We start from the raw sequence: 19,322 nt of genomic DNA, 5'->3' as shown, positions 1-19,322 counted from the left end.
CAGGCTTCCGGTCATGCTTCCCTCGCGGTGTAGGAAGCGCTGCTCTCAGGGAACTGCCTGTCTGGGGTTACAGAGCCAGTGAGTGGCGAAGCTGAGTCGTGAAGGGAGGTTCCCACCACGGCCAAGCCCGCGTCCTGGATCTTCCTCCATGCGCTGTCTGCCCCAGGCCTCTCACTACACAGAGATTCCTTCCTGGTGCCCAGCGGGGTGGGAACACAGCAGCGATGGACTCCAGGTCACCTCTTGGGGGTGCACAAATGGCCCGCGCTGCAGCTGCACAACCATCAGCTTTGGAGGGAGAAGCCAGCACCTGGGAGCCCCCGCGGGACCACCCACCTGCACTCAGGGCGAGGCCCCAGGCAGCCTGGCTGCCAACAGCCCCTGCTGCCTTAGCACTGCCGCTTTAAAAACCTAACAGCCAAGATCTCCCTGTCTCTCCCTGGTGCCCCCACCCTCCCTCTCCCCCTGAGCTTCTCAATGAATCATTCAAGGCTGCTCTCTCCGTGGGTCGTAACTGTGGCCCCTGGTGACGCACAAGCCACTTTTGGCTGCACACGCCACTTGTGAATGAGTGGCTTCCGGTGGACTGGAGACACTGCTGCCACCTCTGTTAACTCATTCTTGCCCAGACAAAACAAAACACCTGGCTGCTGTATTGCAGGCTCCATCTACCTGGTGCAAACCAGCCTGCACCCCGACCTGGGCGAGGAGCTCCCTGGCCTGGCCTGGCCTGGGTCGCTCTCCTGTCACTGTGAACTCACAATGTCACCTCCGACTTGTGACTCCACGCCACCCTCTGCAATGACTCATACAGGTGAGTCCAGGCCGGGGTGAGAGGATATGGGTGGAGCAGGTGCAGCACAGCTAATATGATGACTGCTAGGAGGCACGAGCCAGGTGGGCCCGGCTTCATCATTGCCACAGGCAGGGCTTGAGCTGTTGGCATGGGACCCAGGACACTGTAGAAGCTGGGCAAGATGCTGGATTGAATCGATGGTTTCTGCTTATATCGGCTCAGGGTGGTAGCGGGCGAGGTGGCCAGATTTCAGCCCTTTGGGGACTGCACCAAGGCCTCAAAACGTCAAAGTGGAGGCCTGTGCACCTGCAGAGGAAGCTGCCTTACAAGCTTAGTAAACCCACGTGTCAGGTCCCTCTCCCCAGGGCGCTACCTGTGTTTCCGCACCTGTCACAATCCACACACTAACAAGAGAAGAGAGCCGGTTCTGGAACAGTCTGGTGCCGTCGGAGAGCACCTGTGACTTTTCTGTCAGTTTTCCCCCCAGCTGAGCTCAGTGGTGTCCTGGCTGGGGGACCCCGTGAGGCGGCCCGAGCTGCTGCGAGTCTCAGCTCCCCGTCTGTAAACGGAATAGCCCCGGGTCTCTCTCGCCTGGCTGACGTGGGAGGTGCTGAGACTTGCGGGTGGTTTGTCCCCCAGTGGTCATGTGCTGGAAGCCGGGGTCCCCAGGGTGGTGGGGTGGATGAGGGGCCTGGGCACTGCCCTGGGAAGGGATCAGTGTTGGTTTCTCGGGGTGACTCACTTCTGGGCTGAGTGGATTCTTACTAAATGAGGCCACCTCATGCTCTTGGCTCTTTCCTTTCTTGCTTCGATGCAGCCAAGGGGACCTCACCAGAGGCTGAACTGATGAACCTGCCCCATCTTAGACCTCCAGCCTCCAAGCCCCTTTGCTTTATAAAGTACCCAGCCTCTGGCATGGACCAGGACGGCGGGCGAGTGGAAGAACTCACTGTACAGTTCTGAGTGTATCCTCCCGTTGTGAGTGCACGAAGCCCTGTCCTGACTGGTATCTGTTCCTCCATCCCAGGGGGTGACACCAGTCAGCTTTCCCAAACCGCGGGAAGGCACCCGAGGCAACTGACTTCCTTAAAGAAAAAGGTTTATTGAGCTCCCAGTTTTGGAGGTTCAAGTTCAAGGTCGAGTGGCCCCCTTGGTTTGGCCTCTGGTGAGGGTGGTAGATAGCAATGGCAGAGAGCATGCGGAAGATCCCATGGAAACAGCAGGAGTGGCTGGGCCCAAACTCAGGCTTTTACAAACAACCCTCTGGTGACAGGCTAGAGGCGAGGAACCACTGCTGAAGTCACTCCCTCTGTGACTCCCACTGGGTCTCCCTCCTAAAGATTCCAGGCCTGCGGGGACACCCACACTGGCACCCACAGTGAGCAAGCTTTTCTGGGAGGGCCAGGGAACAGGGCTTCATCTCCAGAAAAGGCGCTGTTGGGCTGGCTGGGAGACTCTGTAGCAGCCTAAGTGATGCCCATGTGGTCACTGTCTCACAGCCCTGGCCTTCCCTAACTCCTGCTGCTCTGGCCTGGGTGTGGCAACAGGTTGCTCTCCAGGAAGCCCCTCCCCAAAGAGTGCAGCAGCTCAGCACACCCTCTTCCTGTTGTGGCTTCCCCAGCAGCAGAAGGACCGTGATCCTCCAGGCCTCGTGACAGCAGACACCACCAGGCTCCGGGTCTGTCCCAGCCGGGGCTGCTCCAGCACAGACACCACTGTGGACCGGGCCTTCTGGAACTGTTCCCCCCAGCCCTTTAGTGGGGTGCCTCGCCAATGGCTCAGGATTCGACATGTGCGAGACATCGTCATTGGCATCGTTTGCCTGTGCCAGTTGACTGCCCTGGGCTGGACATTCTCTGAGCAGGAGGCTCTGCCTTTCCTCTGCGCTCACCTTCTCTGCAGGGCCTGGCGCCCAGCAGGTGCACACAGTACAACTGGGTTGAGCTGGGGTCACGTGGTCTTAGCACCAGAGCCAAGAGACACACAGGGCATCAGGCTTTGTACCGTGGCAGGGCAGTCACCCCATGGCAAGCTAGACCCCACATAGGAGCAGACACCATGAATGCCAGACCCTGAGAGCTGACTCTGCCCCAGCCCCCTGCTCTCTTCCTTCCACTCCCCAGGGGGGAGGGGTTCTGAAGCTCACCTTGGCCCAGAGCTGCTGGGAGGGAGCCCATTCTGCCAGTCCCTGCCCCACTCACAGGTGCCACCCATCCTGGCGGAGAGGGAACCCTACCTTGGTGGAAGTCTTCAGCTCGCCCCACTGGGCGGCCCCTAGAGGCACTGACGCCCCGTCCAGGCCCAGGCGGAGCTCCCCGGCCACGCTGTGGCGGGAGAAGCGGTCGCAGGTCCTGAGTGTCAGCGTCAGGATGGCTGTGGGGAGCTCCTCCTCCACCAGCGGGAGCGCCAGGCCCTCCTCCCACGTGGTATGCAGCTGCCGCTTCTTCAGGGCCGTCTGGGCCTCCACGGAGCCCGTCCTGTTGGCCACACTGCCCTGGACGTAGCAGTCACAGCCTCCGTCGTGGTCGCTGGTCACTGCTGCAGGCAAGGACAAAGCAGCACACACTGGCACTCCCTGAGGACAGGGGGAGGGGCGACACCTGTCCCTGCCTAGGGCTGCAGAGCGATGGACGTCCGATGGACCCCAAGGCTGACCTCCCTGGGAGACCCTGAGCATCGGGAGGTCCTTGAGGGGCCAGCATCAGCACCCACTGCACTTCCTGGGGGATCGGGGCCGGACTCGGCGCTCCCCCGAGCCCTGGTGATCTGAGCATTCCCCAAGGCGTAGGGCCCTGTGCCGGGTTCCAGCATCGCTGTGGAGCCTGTGAGTCACTGATTCTGCATTTTAAATATTTACCACACAACAGCTTGTGATTCGGATCACTTGGCCGCCACCCCAAGAGGCTTGCTTTGTATGCGGAACCTGGGTGCTTTGAAAACCATTCCATGAGGTGGAGTTACCCAGAAATCCACCCTTGCGCTGCTTTTACGGTTGGCTCCTCCATGATCACGTGGGAAAAGAAGCTGAGGAACCGAGGTCTTTGCCCCACGAGAAAGAGCTTTCCACGGAGCCTCACGGGACATTTAGTCCTGGCTCTGCCGCAGGCTGTGGGAGCGATGCTGAACAAGTCATAAGAGTTGCGGGGCCTCAGTTTCCCAATCTGTAAAATGGGACCATTGTGACGATGAACCATAACAAAGCACGTGAAAGTTCTTAAAAGTATTACAAGACAACAAAAAAGCAAAGTGGGTCCTCAGGACTGATCTGGCCTCGTCGCCAGCCCTGGTTACTCTGCAAAGTCTTGCTTTTGGTAAAGCAAACTGCCCGGGTAGAGAGACCGAGGGTACCCTGACGCCCTCAGAGAAACCGGCTCGGTCTTGGAAGGCAGAAACTCTCCGCCTGTTCACAATGATCTCAGCTTCCGGCACCGAGCCCCGCCCTGCCCCATGGCGGGGCCTCCTGGGGCACAGATGGCCGCGTGTTCACCAAGAACACATTACCTCTTCGTCCTGGGCAACTGGCGGGGCCACACTTCCCAGGCTCCTTTGCAGGGAGGTGTGGCCACGGGCCTGGGTTGCAGCCAATAGGATGTGAGCAGAAGCGAGGCCCGGCGAGGCCAGGTGCAGGCTACAAAGGAACGGCCACGCCCTCTCCTTCTCATTCCCCTCCCACCTGCTAGAGAGGGACCACAGGGAGACGGGGGACTATGGAGCCTCAGAGCGGAGGGGGCTGGGCCTTGGCTCGCCGTGTGGAGGAAGATGTTTACCAACAGGGCGCTCGGTTGGGCCTGTGAGCGGGGAGGCTGAGCAGGTGTGTTTGGGGCTCGGCTTGGCCGGTGCTAGTCCAGCCTGCCCGCACAGCTGCCCGCACAGCTGCCGACCCCGGGGGGGCTCAGACAGAGCAGTACCTTCCAGGCGCGTCACAAACAGCTCGGCCTTCTGCCGGTCGTAGTCCAGGCAGTAGTGGAGTTTGGGGGCTTGGTTCCAGCTGGCCGCCTTCTCCGGGTTCCAGGTCTCCGTGACGCACACGTCCTCCACCACGCCTGCAACAGAGGGAGAGCCACGGCTGCCACACACCCCCCTCCCGTCTCGGCCGCCTGGGCCACTACCCCAACTCAGGGCCACTACCCACACGTGGTGGCCACGGCCACGTGGGGGTAACACAAGCGGCCACGGGCACTGCATTTCAAGGGGTCACAGTGGCCCAGCAGTGGACATGCCGGCTTTGCTGTCAGCATGGGAGCTGGTGACCTCGGACAAGTTACTTGACTTCTTGGAACCTCAGGTTGTCTTTATGATGGGCATGACAACAGTGTCTCTCTCCTGGTCACTGCGGGCTATGAAACAAAGCCAAGAATGTCCTCAGCCCAGGGCCTGGCCAAAGTGGGCGTTCCCTAAGGGAGACAGACCCTTAGCAGCCCCGTCTCCAGCTCCACCCCTCGCAGAGAACACGGTCCCTGCATCCCGGGGTCAGCAGATGGAGAGGATCATAGAAGAACAAGTCAGGAGAGGATGCTGGGACCAGGTCGGGGGTAGTGCACTTTGAGCTGAGCACGTGTGCAATGAATATTTGCTGAGAGCATTGACGAGTTTATCTTTAACTCAGACGTCTCTAAAAGCGATCTCGCTCCCTCTGCCCTGGCTCAGACGGCAGCCCGCCATCTGAAAGACGCTCATCAGTCAGAGACAGTGTTAAGCGCCGAACACATCCTGCAGCTGCGGCAGATGCCACTTTTAGCAAACTGGAATTCAAATGTCTGATTCTCAGAGCTCATTGCGAGGGTAGAAATCGGGAGGACTGCTCAGCTTCGCAATGGTTCCTTCTGAAGTTTCCGCAAGTGTGCAAAATGTCCCTCGTGAATCTCTGGGATGTGGCTGATGTAATAAAGCAAGACCCATGGGGCTCCCACAGGCACCGGCGGGGCCGGCCTGGGCAGCTCCGAGACAGCCTCGGTCCTCGGCATCCAGACCAAGCCCCGGCAGGGCGTCTGTGCAGCAGCGAAGACGCCCGTGCCTCATGTTGGCTGGGGTGCTGGGTTCGAGTCCTGGCTCCGTTCCCCTTTCCAGTCCTGTCAATGTGCACCGTGGGGGGGCAGCCAACGTGGTCTCAAGTGGTTGAGTCCCTGCCATCCACGTGAGAGACCTGGGTTGCGTTCCTGGCGGCTCCTGGCTTTGGTCTCGCCCAGCCCGGGCTGTTGTAACTCCGGGGGAACAGTTCTGCTCCCGATCCTGCCTTCATGCAAGCTTTGAGACGTCGAAGCTCCCTGGCAAGGGGAATCCTGCTATCATGATGGTGATGGCCACCCCCAAGGGTCCTCATATCAATCATTCCCACTCAACCCTATGCTCTCAGGTATTAAACGGGTCTCCTTCTAAAATTTATTTTTATCTATTTTTTGAGAGGTAGACAGACACACACACAGAGAGAGAACACTCCCATCCACTGGTTCTCACCCCACATTCTCACAACAGCTGAGGCTGGGCCAGGCCAAAGCCAGGAGCCAGGACTGCAATCCAGGTCTTGCACTGGGTGGCAGGGACCCGACTCCTTGAGCCAGCACTGGCAGGGTCAGCAAGGGCAGGAAGCAGCAGTTGGAAGTCGAGGCAGAGACTGAAGCCAGGCGCACCACCACGAAAGCCAGGGTCTGAACCGGTGCTTCCACTGCCAGGCTGCCTGCTAAGTGGGCCTGTTTTCAATGTGTTTGAAATGCGGATGGGCGGGTGGACCTGGGGGCTAATGCCCAGCCAGGAGTGGTTCACACCGTCTGTCCTTCACAGGCAGGTTAATCAGTGTGGTTCCAGGCTGGGGCGGGCCGGGGACATTTGTTCCCTGGCCAGGGTGCCTCCAGTGAACCCAGGAAGGAAGACTCACTAAGACCACAGTCAATGTCAAAGCCATTGGGTTTCTTATTCCACCACCTGCCTCACCAAACACACAGAACCAAACCCCAGCCATGCCACAGTCCATCTCCCTGTCTTGATGCTTCACTCCCTAGGAAGCTCACCCATTCCTTTGCATGAGGGACTGGGTCTCTGCTTCTCATACCTACCCTAGGACCCAGTGCCAGCTGTGTACATGTGGAAAAATAGGGTCGCATTCAGGATATAGAAGCTCTCGGAAGGAGAATGGAAATAAGAATAGGTTTTGGCTCTGCCCTCTGGACCAGGCCCTGAGTTAAGCATTTCCTGTGCATTATTTTATTTGTATTTTGCAGCAACCCTGTCGGGCAGGTGGTAGACGGATCTCATTTTATAAATGTGGAAAATAAGGCCCTGAGGTGTTAGCAATGTGACTTCCGCCACTCAGCCGGTGGATAAGAGAGTCGAGAATTATACCCACAGCCCTGAAGCCCAGTGTGTTCACTGTGACTGTAGGACACACACAGGACATGACAGGGACTCCCTGGTTCCCTTGTGGGCAGCTAGGGGCATCAAGGAGGAGCAGCGTGTAGCCCGTGACAGGAATACGGGACTGGAACCCCAAGGCCCTGGACCGCCTGCTTGTCCAGGGTCAAAGGCCACCACCAGGGGCTCCTGGACAGCTCCCAGCATCCTCCGGGGCAGTGCCGCCCCCACCCCCCGCCTCGTGTGCTACCCATGGAGAACATGCGGCAGGAGACGCCTACCATTCTGGGGAAGGATGAACAGCTCCTCCGTGACCTGCCGCTTGAGACGGCTGTCGTGCGGGGCCTGGGGGCTGGCAGGTGCAGCCGGCTCCTCCGTGGTCCTCAGCGTGTAGTCAGCATAGTTGATGACCTCTGGAGCGGTCACATTTGGCCTGGGGCCATAGATGTCTGGGAACTTGAGGAGGGCTCGAGGCTGGACAGGCTCCGTGGACTTTTTCACGTTGAACTGCAAAGACAAGTTTCCTCTGATTGGTGCCCAGGGACCTCCTGCCTGGGGCCCACTCACAGGAAGGGAGAAGCCTGGACCAGCAGAACCCACATCGTGGGGAGTTTCAGGGGACCCACGGCTCGGGGGGTGCGCTGCTTCTCCAGCCACGGGTGCACCTGTCTCCCGGCTATGCCCACGCCTATCGCATTGGTCCTCTTTCTACCAATCTCAGCGCCCCAGAACCGTCATCCTCTCATTCTTCCCTTGCTCTACCTCCCCTTCCCCACCCGCCTTATGTCTTATCAAGCCATAAGGAAGTAGAGCTGCAGAAGAAAGAGAGGTGGCATCTGCCATCTTTGCCCCCAGCAGGCACTGAGCCCCCGCCTACTTGAAGGATTCAAAGCGACATAACAGGGGCCTGCACTGTGGCTCAGCAGGTTGAGTGGCCACCTGCGACACCAGCATTGCATACTGGAGCGCCGGTTCAAGTCCTCACTGCTCTGCTTCCAATCTAGTTCCTACTGGTGCACCTGGGAAGGCAGCAGAAGGTGGCTCAAGTACTTGCAGCCCTGCCACTCATGTGGGAGACCCGGATGGAGTTCCTGGCTCCTGGCTTCAGCCAGCTTCAGTTCTTGTCCATGTCTGGGGAGTGAACCAAGAGATGGAAGATCTCTCTCTCTCTCTCTCTCTCCCCTTCTCTGTCGCTTTGCCCAGATAGATAAATAAAAGAAATTTTTTCAAAAACCCACAAAGTTACACTAACAGGCAGCAGTCCCAGGCCCTGTGAAACTGAGAATTATTGATGGGAATTGGTGACTGGGTCTAGAACTTGAATCTTGGTTCCCCAGGTGGGTGGCCACCAGAAGACCCTCAGGTCAGGGCAAACACAGAGGATCGCAGAGAGTCTCACTGAACCTCCAGCCCCTCCCCTCTCTGTGACGGGAGCCAAGAGGCTGGTACGGGTCAAGGCTCTCTGTCCAGTGGCAGGTGTGACCCAGGGGCGGGCAGCCTGGGGTGGGCATGGTCCGGAGGGGGTGGGGCTGACCCTGTTTCATAGCTTGCACTCCTGGCACCTGCACCAGGATGGATCCTGGCGGTTCCTGACTGTTGCCGAGACAGGCTGGACCTGGTGGCTGGGCCAATCCTTTATCATCCAGGCACTGGACAAATGTGTGGGTGTGCACAAGAAGGCACAGCTGGACCTCAGGACACAAAAGCAGGAACCAGCCTCTCCCACTCCTGCAGCCAGACACCACCTAGTTACTGCCGCGTGTACTTTTTTTTAAAGATTTATTTTATGTATTTGAAAGGCAGAGAGACAGAGAGGGAGAGGTCCTCCATCTGTTGGTTCATTCCCCAAATGGCCACAAAGGCCAGCACTGGTTCAGGTGGAAGGCAAGAGCCTGGGTCTCCTATGTGGGTGCTAGCAGTGGGTGGTACTTGGGCGTCTCCCACTGCCTTCGCAGGTGCATCAGCAGGGACAGGAGCAGAAGTGGAGCAGCAGGGACCTGAGCAGTGCCCCAGTGTGGGCGGCCGGCATCACAAGTGGTGGCTTCCCCTGCTGTGCCGCTACTGTGTGCATTCTTTAGGATGCCCCAAGCGGTACAGGTCAAGCCTCTTGTATAGCTGGAGAAACTGAGGCTCCAAAGGGGTGAAACCCTTGGAAACTCCGCCCAGCAGACTCTAAGGCAAACCAAGCCCAGCAAGGACCTGCCCCCATCCTGGTCGCCGCCGCGTGTGCTGGAGCAAGCGGCCCTCACAGCAGTCCTAGCCCGGGCAGCAACATTAGCCCACCAGCTCTTGCCCACCAGTAACTTTTGCCGTTACCCTGTTAGACCCTGGGAATGAGTTGCACGATTTGTAAAATGAGGGTCCGACTCCCACCTGCACCCCCGTGGAGCGTGTCAGTGGGCATCAAGGGGCCTGGTTCCCAGTTCTGATCCTACCTCTGGGGCTGGGTGACTTTGGGTGGACTTTCTGTCTTTCTGGACTATCCCTTCAAGCGACAGGTGCATCTCAGGCTTATCCCGCTCTGCGTTCTAAGCTGCAAAGCAGGGGGAGACCCCATGCTGTATGTTCAGCCACTGGTGGGCTGGGAAGGCCATCACCCATAGAAGCAACTGGCTGCCTACTGAGCAGTGCCACAGGCTGGCCGTGCAGTGGGTGGCAAGCAGTCTGTGCTCAGGATTGCTGGGGACAGCAGATAAAACACACTCAGCGTGCAACCAGAGGAGGCTGGGAGGCCAGCCAGGGCTTCAGGAAGGAGCCAGGGCCTTGGAGGAAAGGAGGTTTGGAAGGCAAATGGGGTGAAGGTGTGTGTCAGGGCCCTGGAGGAGACACTCAGAACAATAACTAGTGTCCTCCAAAAGTCACGTCTACCCTCAGTATCTCATCTACGTCAGTGCAACATTCTTTATTCTATTGTACAATGTGGGAACTGGGGCACGGGGCCCAAGGTCTCACAACTGGTACACAGCACGGACAGTGGAGCCTGTAGCTACTTCGGCTTCAACTCCACGCCAGCTCCATTGCTGCTGGTCTCAGACACTGGGTTCTAAGTGACGGTCACCGCACGCCAGGGTCAGCTCCCTCCTGCTCATCTCTCAGAGGATGCTGGCACAGGTGGATTCCCAGTGTGATCCATCGTGGCCGATGTTGCCAGTTCAATGGGGAAAGCATCTCTGGGCTCTGTTCTGCGTGAGCTTCGCCCTGCGTGGCCTCAAATCATCAGGGAGCCCCGGCGCTGCACTCCTCCCTCGCAAGGGCTCTCAGTGTGTGCGTCCCTGAGGACTTGGGAGCTGTCTCAGGTCCTTGAAACGCACCCCTGCAGTAACGGCGCGGCTCTTTCAGGTTGTCCCCACCCCTTCTTCCCTCTGCCATCCATACTCATCACCGAGGCTGGATAGGATCCACCCTGCTCCTGGCTCCCTGGGACAGGTGGTGTGTGTGTGTGTGTATGTGTGTGTGTGTGTGGAGTTTTGTCTGTCTGCTCTGATCCTATCAGTCTGAGGCTTTATCTCCATGACTGTTTCTGGCCCAGGGATTGCCCCACCCCCGTCACAGGGAGGCCAACAGGGATGGGGTGGAAGGACTAGTGTCCTATGGTGGCAGGAGAAGTCCTCTCTCTCCTGGACAGGAAGTGCGTGGCTCTGTCTGGTGACTGCAGAGTGAGTCAGCCTGAAGACAAAGCCGAGCAAACGGACAGCTTTGTGGAGAGACACAAACACCTGCATCCCTTGGTGATGTCATGGAGGTGGTGAGTGGTCCAGCCCCGGACGCTGCCCTGCCTCTGCCTGTCAGGCCCCACGAGCTGTCTTTGTGCTGATTGTTGACACCGCCTTGAATTGGGTGCCTTTGTGCCCTGCAGTCGAGAGCATTCCACATGGGCGCTCTGCACCCTAACACGTGTCCTTGGAGACCGTGACCCAGGGGCAGAGGAACTCAGCCAAAAGCATCCCCGGCCCCTGTTCATCCTTGGGCTGCCTTGTCTGTGTGGCAAATGATGTACAGCCCATGGCCAGGCAGAGAGCAGAGCCTGATGACAGCTACGTGAGTCTCTCCAAGAGGCAAAAGCATCCGCTGATTTCCCATTGTGACCTCCTGTAAAAATCTTATTTATTGCATTTCAAAAGCCCAGTCTGCAACTTCTTTCTTTCTTTCTTTCTTTCTTTCTTTCTTTCTTTCTTTCTTTCTTTCTTTCTTTCTTTCTTTCTTTCTTTCTTTTGCAACATCTTTCAAAGGCATCTATGTTTCCGCTTAAATAACTGAAACAGGAAGCAGAAAAGAGGTTTGGGAGTGTAGGCAGGGAGCCAGGGAGAGGCTTAGGTAGCTGGGGGGGAAAGACCACCTGGTGGAAAGCAGGTGCTCGGGGAAGCAGGTCCTGGAGAAAGACCTGCGTCCAGGCCTCACACGGTGGCTGCAGCAGCGACAGCTCTTGTCGGCACTCCCTGTCTGCCGGTCAGGAGAGAGGGCCTGGGAGACGTGGATGCAGGCTGAGTCGGGGAAGATTTCCTGTGCTCAGCAAAGTCACCCAGCTGGACAGGAGGATGCACCCTCAGACACGGACCTGACACCCTGCCGTCCCTCCCTGGCCTCTCCCAGCCTCCCCATCTCCAGGACTTTTGGTCACTTGCTCCGTCCAGTGTGGGCAACTCTGCACGGACCACTTCACGGAGGCACAGCCCAAGGGGACCTTGAGCTGTGCCCTGGGGCTTTCCTCTGTTGCTGCGATGTGAGACACAGGGACACTGTCAGAGTTACAGAGAAGGGCAGGGAGAGAGAGAGAGAGAGAGAGAGAGAGAGAGAGAGATCTTCTATCTGCTTGTTCACTCCCCAAATGGCCGCAGCAGCTGGGACCGGGCCAGGCTGAAAGCAGGAGCCAGGAGCTTCTTCTGGGTCTCCCACATGGGTGCAGGGGCCCAAGGACTTGGGCCAAGCTCTAATGCTTTCCCTGGTCATTAGCAGGGAACTGGATCGGAAGTGGGGCCCGTATGGGATGCCAGCACTGCAGGCGGCACCTTTACCCACTACGCCACGGCACTGGCTCCTGAAAGCAGGGTCTTTGAGGGGGTATTTGTGCACCCACATTCCCAGCAGCATTATTTACAATAGCTACAGGGTGGACGCAACCTGAGTGTCCACCCACAGATGCCTGGGTAAGCAAGCTGGTGTAGGGATGGGATGGAATAGTCTTCAGCCTTAAGGAGTAAAGTTGTGACACCTGCTACCACACGGGTGGACTTGGAGGACACGATGCTAAGCACAGTAAGCTGGTCACAGAAGGACAAGCGCCGTGAGACCCAGCCTCCGGGAGCCCCTCTGAGGGGTCGGAGTCCTGGAGACAGGCAGCAGGACGCCAGAGGCTCAGGAAGCGTGGGGAGTCGCGCGTGGGTGCAGGGCTTCAGCTGTGCAAGAGGAAGCGAGTTCTGGAAACGGGCGCTGGGCAACTGTGAGTGCATTTAATACCCCTGAACTGAACACTTACAACATGGTTGAGATGGCAACTGTCGTGTTCTGTGGATTTACCACAATTTTAAAAAATGACTGGGGGGAAGTACCAGCCACCAGCATGTCCATCGGTAGCACTTGACCCTGTGAGCAGGAAGCCAGAAAGGTGTTGTCCTTCCTCCTCATCATTCTTGCTGACTGTGTCTGCAGCTCTCTTTTGGAAGTCATCCTGGACGCACAGCCGTGGCTCCGTGGTGGCTCCGGACCCCGCCCTGGGCTTGCCCCGCCTCCTCCTGGCCTCGGCCCCACCCCCACCCCGGCTCCTGCTTCCACCTGAGAAGGCACAGAAACCTTGGACTCTGCTTCGCCCGATTAAGGCTAAGACAGATGCCATGGGTGAGGGAGGGGAGGCTGGACATTCATTTAACAAACAAATATTTATTGAGTCTGTCTTCAGGCCCTGTCCCATGTGTGTGTTAGAAACGCAGGCGTGAACAAGACAGATGCTGTCCTTTCCCGCATGGAGTTTATGTTGGGAAAACAGAAATGAATTCTGTAGTTAATGATCTGTAAACACACATGTAGCCTTATTAGAGAAGCCGGGTGACACGACTAATTTGTCACCTACAGGCCATTTATTAATTTGGGGTGTCAAGCTGGGACTTCCCCCCAAAGTGGCATTGCAGTGCATAAGTCACCGGTGTGGGAAGCGGACCTGGTGGCCAAAGGAGCCGGCTTTGCCCTTGCACTTGAACTTAAGGAAAAGGGCAGAGAGGACGGGGCTGGGTATTGCATACCCAGGTGATACCACACAGGGCCGAGGTGGCTGCTGGGTCTGGAGACAGCTGTGGACCCCTCAGAGGGGCAGCCAGACCAGGGCAAAGGGGCCTGCAACATTCGGTCATTCTGGTTAGAGAAAGAGGGCGAGAGAGGGAGGGAGGGAGGGAGAAAGAGAGAGAGAGATCTTCCATCCACTGGTTTACTCCCCCAATGGCCTCAACAGCCAGGGCTGGACCAGCCCTAAGCCAAGAGCCTAGAACTCCACACAGGTCTCCCACAGAGGTGCCAGGGGCCCAGTCACTCAGGCCATCTTCCTCTGCTTTCCCAGAGAGCGGGATTGGAAGTGGAGCAGCTGAGACTCAAGCCAGCTCCTGTATGGGATGACAGTGTCGCAGGCAGTGGCTTATACCAGCACGCCACCATACTGGCCCTGACTGTGTCACCGCAGGAGCTAACACGTGGTGTGGGTAGAAGAGTCCGAGTGTGAAATGGAGCCTACTGACCAGGCACTCAGGCTCTCAACAAGACTGCTTGGCTGGAGTCTGGACGCCCAGTGATTTGCTGTGCAATCTTAGGTTGGATGAATGAGCATTTCTGGGCTCTGTCTTTACCTGTAAAATGGGATTGCTAACCATTGCACCTGTCTCTAGGGTTTGGAGTGAGGATTAGGTAAGATAACCCATGGCGAGCTCTTGGCACAGGGCTGGCACAGTAAACCCTTGGCACATTTGTTTGATCCCAGAGCCTAGATCAATACTGCATGAAGCCCAGTTGGTGCATTGGGACAAGTTGATGAGGTCTTTTGAAATTACTCACTTGTGATGAGATAAGTATAGATATTGAGGACAGGTGTTAAAACTAAACAAAACTAAACTAAACGGGTTCCTCTCCCACAGATGTCACGAGAAGCTCTGGTCTAGATCAGATATTCTTTTTTTCTTTTAAGATTTCTTTATTTATTTGAAAGGCAGAGTTATAGAGAGAGTGATCTTCCATCTGCTGGTTCACTCCCCAAATGGCCACAACAGCTGGAGCCAGGCTGATCCCAAACTAGGAGCCAGGAGATTTTTCTCGATCTCCCACGTGGATGCAGGGGCCCAAGCACTTGGGCCATCCTCCGCTGCTTTCCCAGGCACATTAGCAGGAAGCTGGATCGGAAGTGGAGCAGCCGGGACTTGAACTAGTGCCCATATAGGATGCCGGCACTGCACGCTGTGGCTTTACCCTCTACGCCATAGCGCCGGCCTCTCGACTAAGCATTCTCAAGCAGGGGCTGCTGTGGTTGGTGCATCTACAACAAGCTCTCACAGGGGTCCTGTCCCTTGGCGTCGGCATCCTGGGGCAGCCCCTCCCCTGGAGTGGGGGCTGGACCTGATGACTTGCTTCGGATGAACGGAACACGAGGATCTAAGGGGATGTCACTCCTGAGATGGTTCCCGAGAGCACCTTCCATCTTCCTTGCTCCGGCTCCCTGGCTCCCTCTCATAACACGGGCTGCAGTGCTGAGAGCCGCCCAGGGCAGCCTGCGAGGCACTGAATCCTGTCCTCCACCCCAGGAGTGAGCTTGGGAGCAGAGCTGTCCCCGTGGAACGCTGAGATGGCCACAGCCCGGGATGGCCCCTTCCCTGCAGCCTGGGAGGGGCCCTGAGTCTGAAGACCCAGTGGAGCCAGGACCAGGGTCCTGACCTACAGACATAAGAAGCGCTGTGGTTTGCAGCCGCCAAGTTTGGGGGAGATTTAGTATACAGAGAGAGACAACTAATACAGGTCTTCGTGAGAATTTCGCAAGGGGGTCTAGCGAATGCAGGTGTCTCTAGAATGGCTAAAATGAGAAAGACTGGCAACATCTATTTCGGCAAAAGCGTCAAACACCTGGAATGTTCACTCCTTGCCAGTGGAAGGGAAGGTGCAGAACCACTTTGGAAAACCGGAAGTTTCTTAAAAGCTGACCGTACAGCTACCGTATGACCCAGGGAATATGAAAGTGCCAGTCCCCACAGAGACTTCCACGAGGCCCCTGGTAGCGACTTCTGCTGCAGCAGTGCAGGTGGCGACCGACAGGACCACGGGGAGGCCGCTGTGGCCTGTGCTTGTCTGGGAGGATTTCTCCACACTCAAAATGGAACCAACTTCAAGTCGCTGTGACGCTAGAGAAGTGTCATGGGAGTGTACTGGGGAGAGGACAGCAGATCCGTGGGACTGTGCGGGCACACCAACAGTGCGTGGGAAAATGGGGTGAAAAGATGAGCTGGTTTGGGTGCAAAACATTTTGATATCCGTGCACGGTTTCATCACAGCATGCGTTTTCCAGGACTGTGTTGGAGACCCCTTGCGAATACTGCATGATTCGATTTACATCCGTGATTCTCAGCCCGGTATGATACTGGCCCTCACACGTTTCCCAAGACTCCCGCACATAACCAACACAGACCGGTCTGTGCACCTGCATTTAAGACCCAGCTCTGTCTGGACCAGTGTTTCGCAAACTTTCTTTCCAAAAGTAGCTCCGGTAGCAGAGGAAGGTCAGGTGCACTTCAGGGACCAGGAAGCAGGCAGCTACAGCTCTCTCTCTCTCTCTCTCTCTCTCTCATCAGAAAGCAGGGCTCTGGTCTCCCTAATGTCCAAACAACAAGCAGGAAGTCCGCTTGCTGAAGCTGGAAGTCTGGGAGTGGAACAGCCCTCACCATCCCAGGAAGAGCGTGGAAGCGGATCCAAGTTTTCCTTCCAAGCAAATGGAACTTTATCTGGGAGAGAATTTGGGGCACAGCCACAGGTGCTGTTCACCCCTCCACAGCCTGGATGTCCTGTGCCCGTTGCTTCTGGAGGAGAAGAAACCTTGCTGGTTTGTCCTCGCACATACCCGCAGCTGGTGGCTCCCCTGTGGCTGGCAGCCCTTTGTTCACAGCCTTGTATCTGTCAGAGAAGGCTGAATGCCACGTAACAAATGACTCTCAAACCTCAGGTGCTGAGGATGACAAGTCTGGGAATGACCCCCCAGCTCCTCTTCAAAGACAGGTCTCAGTCTTTCCCATCTGGGGGCTCCTGCCCACCTGTGTCGGGCAATGTTCGCAGCCAAACTCACTGAAGCCTCTTACAGGGTGCACCCCATTTTACAAGCTAGGACCCTGGCTGCAGAGGAGTGAAGCATCTTGTCCAAAGTCGTGGCCAGCCGGGGAGCAGCAGAGACTCCACTCAAACCCAGGCCGGCTCACCCCCGAGTTCTGCACTGCTCCACTCTGAGGGGCTGTCCTCCTGCCCATCACCCACCTCCACGCATTCCCGGCGACCTTGGTCCCTTGCCGGATGCCGTCTTGGCTGCCTGGCTCCCGCACCCCCACCCTGGCGCCCTGCACAGCTTTCAGTCTGAGGGGCGGCTTCCATGCTTTGGTGTGCATTCGTGCCGCCTGGGGAACGCAGATCCCCAGGCCCTCAACCATTTGCTCGGCTGGGCTTGGGCGGCCCCTGGAGAATCTGCACATCTGAGAAGCTCCCCAGGGTACCCACCCCTCACTGGGGGGCGCCTTGGTCAGGGGAGGTAGGGTGGATCTGGGGACATCCTCCTTTGTGGATGCACATTCCCTCCCCCCAACCGCTCTCAACTGAGTCTGCTCAGCTCCCTAGAAACGTTCGTCGATCTGGGGGTTCACCTGCTCCTAAGGTGCTGTCAGCACCAGGATCCTCTACTTCTTGACCTCCCAGAGACCCATCCGCGGGGTCAGGTCCTGGGCAGGTGGTGGATTCCAAGCTGGGAAGCTGAACTTGGGCTTTGAAGCAGCGGGCTCATCTTCTGGTCCAGGCACCACCTGGGTGGACGGCGTTTCCATGGCAACCCTTCCACCTCATCTTTTGTTATTCTTTCCAACACCGCCTCTTCTGTTTATACCAAGTGGGTGTCCTCCATCTTTCTCACATCCCCTTCTCTGGGGACTCACCTCTTCCTACTTTTGTTTCCCTCTGTGGCTATTTTTAAATCTTAAAGGTAACCACAAAGAGTGTGGTTGACCCACTACACTCCCTAACCCATAGCCGGGATCCAAGGCGACAGAATGGGAGCGTTGTGGGGGGCTTAGCCTTGCTGTCAGTCCAGTATATGCAACTCTTCCAACCCAGCAAGAATGAGACACAGCTGGGAGTAGCAGCCAGTCCCAGGGCAAACCCTTCCCCTGCGATAACCCATTCATTCTCGTATGTGTCCAGCAATCATTAAAGCTGCAGATAAAGATGGCATTTCCCATGAGTTAGAGAGCAGGAGACACTCAACGGCAGTAAGTACTATGACGACCAGGACAGACGGGAGCGGCGTGGCTGGGAGGGGAAGCTGTGCTCACCAGGAGTTTGAGGGTGAGGAAGGGCTTCCAGAGTGAGGAGCTGAAAAGAGTGTCAGACACAGGCCCGCACATGTCGCCAGCAGGGCCTCCCTTAAACTTCATGAAGAGGGCATTGCCGTTAACCTCACTTCCCGGGGGGAAACTGAGGCACAGAGTGGTAATGTCTGGTGCTGTGCGGTGAGAAAGATGCAGGGCAGGGATTTGAACCCACGGCCGAGGTTCTGGGGCCTGCAGGCTTTACAGCATTGGTTGTGGACCTCTCTCTGCCTGGGCAAGGCCGAGGAATGAAAGACGCAATGGTCTGGTACCTTCCTAAGACCTGGGGTGGGCACAAGGAGGAGCCAGTGGGGGGCTGGCAGGAGGATGCAGCATTCTCACCTCCAGCCCAACCACTCACTCATTCATTCCATCAGTCATCACCCAATACTGAGGATGTTTTCTGTGCCAGAAGCCAATGGCAGATTCTGGCTCCTTCCTTCACACGCAATGTGTGTGTGCGTGTGTGCACAGAGAGATCACGTAGGAGTAAGCCAAGCTTTGCCTGGGGACGGCGGTAGAGCAGGATAGGGGAGAAGGGGGTGTGAGGAAGATCCACGGAGGTGCTGGCTTTTGCAGGGGGCAAAAAGCACGGGTGGCCGTTTGAGCGGCGGAGAGGTGGGGAAGGGCATTCTGGGCCGGGGTGTGGTTTGAAGTATGTTCTGACAATGAGCTCACGGGTACAGTGACGCTCCCGCGAGGAGGGCTGGCCAACATTTCTGGAGGAAACAGAATGAAAAAATAAACAAACAAATAATAATAAAAAAGGCTGCAGGGATCCAGAAATCACAAAATGGCAAGCGCCTCCCTAGGGACTTAGTTCTTAGAGAGGATCCCTGCCTTGGTACCTGCCATCGCACCCCAATGCCTGGAGGCCAATATGGCCGCCAAGGAGGTGACACTTCCTGTGTCCCACACACTCCACAAAGCGTGATGCAAACTCGATTGAATTTCATCGTCACACAACCCCCCAGGGAAGTGCCTATATTTTCTGATACTAATCAATAGAAGTGAAAAGAATCTAATTATGTTTTTCCACAGAGGTCGTCATTGAAGTTCAAAGAGATCAATGCTTGTCCAGGGTCACAGAGCCAATATACGACAGGGCTGAGCTTTGAGCCCAAGCCCAGTCCCCAAATCTGGCCCTGGGAGCCACCACACTATACCACGCAGTAGGACCACAGCAAGCGAAAATGGAAACACCCAGATCATCACTTCTGGTTTTCCAGCAAGTGCCACAAAATTAAGCCACCAGCCCCTTCCCTTCCTCTCGCCTCCACCAGTTGTCTGGTTGCTTTCATGAACTGCCTAGGGGCTGGTGTTATGGCGCAGCAGGTGTAACTGCAGCCGGCATTCCGTATCACAGCGCCAATTTGAGTCCCGGCTGCTCCCCTTCAGATCCAGCTCCCTGCTAATGCACCTGAGAAAGCAGCAGGAGATGACCCAAGTGCCTGGGCCCTTGCCAGGTATATTGGAGATCTTGATGGAGTTCCAGGCTCCTGGCTTCAGTCTGGCCCAGCCTTGGCCATTGTGGCCATCTGGGGAGTGAGCCAGTGATGGAAGATCTCTCTCTCTCTCTTTCTCTCTCCCTTCCTATCCCT

At 56.9% G+C, this 19,322-nt stretch overlaps 1 protein-coding gene across 1 annotated transcript in view; it reads right to left on the bottom strand.

Moving 5' to 3' along the window:
* The window catches only part of SYT13 (synaptotagmin 13), a 45,671-nt gene that overhangs the window by 7,686 nt on the left and 18,663 nt on the right, over nt 1-19,322 (bottom strand). Inside the window, exons 2-4 of the mRNA XM_051852614.2 lie at nt 7,423-7,648; nt 4,705-4,839; nt 3,033-3,334 (exon numbers count right to left, since the gene is read on the bottom strand). Of these exons, the coding sequence (XP_051708574.2) occupies nt 3,033-3,334; nt 4,705-4,839; nt 7,423-7,648 (663 nt within the window). The remainder of the gene's footprint in view (nt 1-3,032; nt 3,335-4,704; nt 4,840-7,422; nt 7,649-19,322) is intronic.

This window comes from Oryctolagus cuniculus, chromosome 1, assembly GCF_964237555.1.
Source record: "Oryctolagus cuniculus chromosome 1, mOryCun1.1, whole genome shotgun sequence".
NCBI classification, from domain to species: domain Eukaryota; kingdom Metazoa; phylum Chordata; class Mammalia; order Lagomorpha; family Leporidae; genus Oryctolagus; species Oryctolagus cuniculus.
The sequence above is the reverse complement of the archived record's forward strand: the minus strand, read 5'-3'. Positions and strand labels throughout refer to the sequence as shown.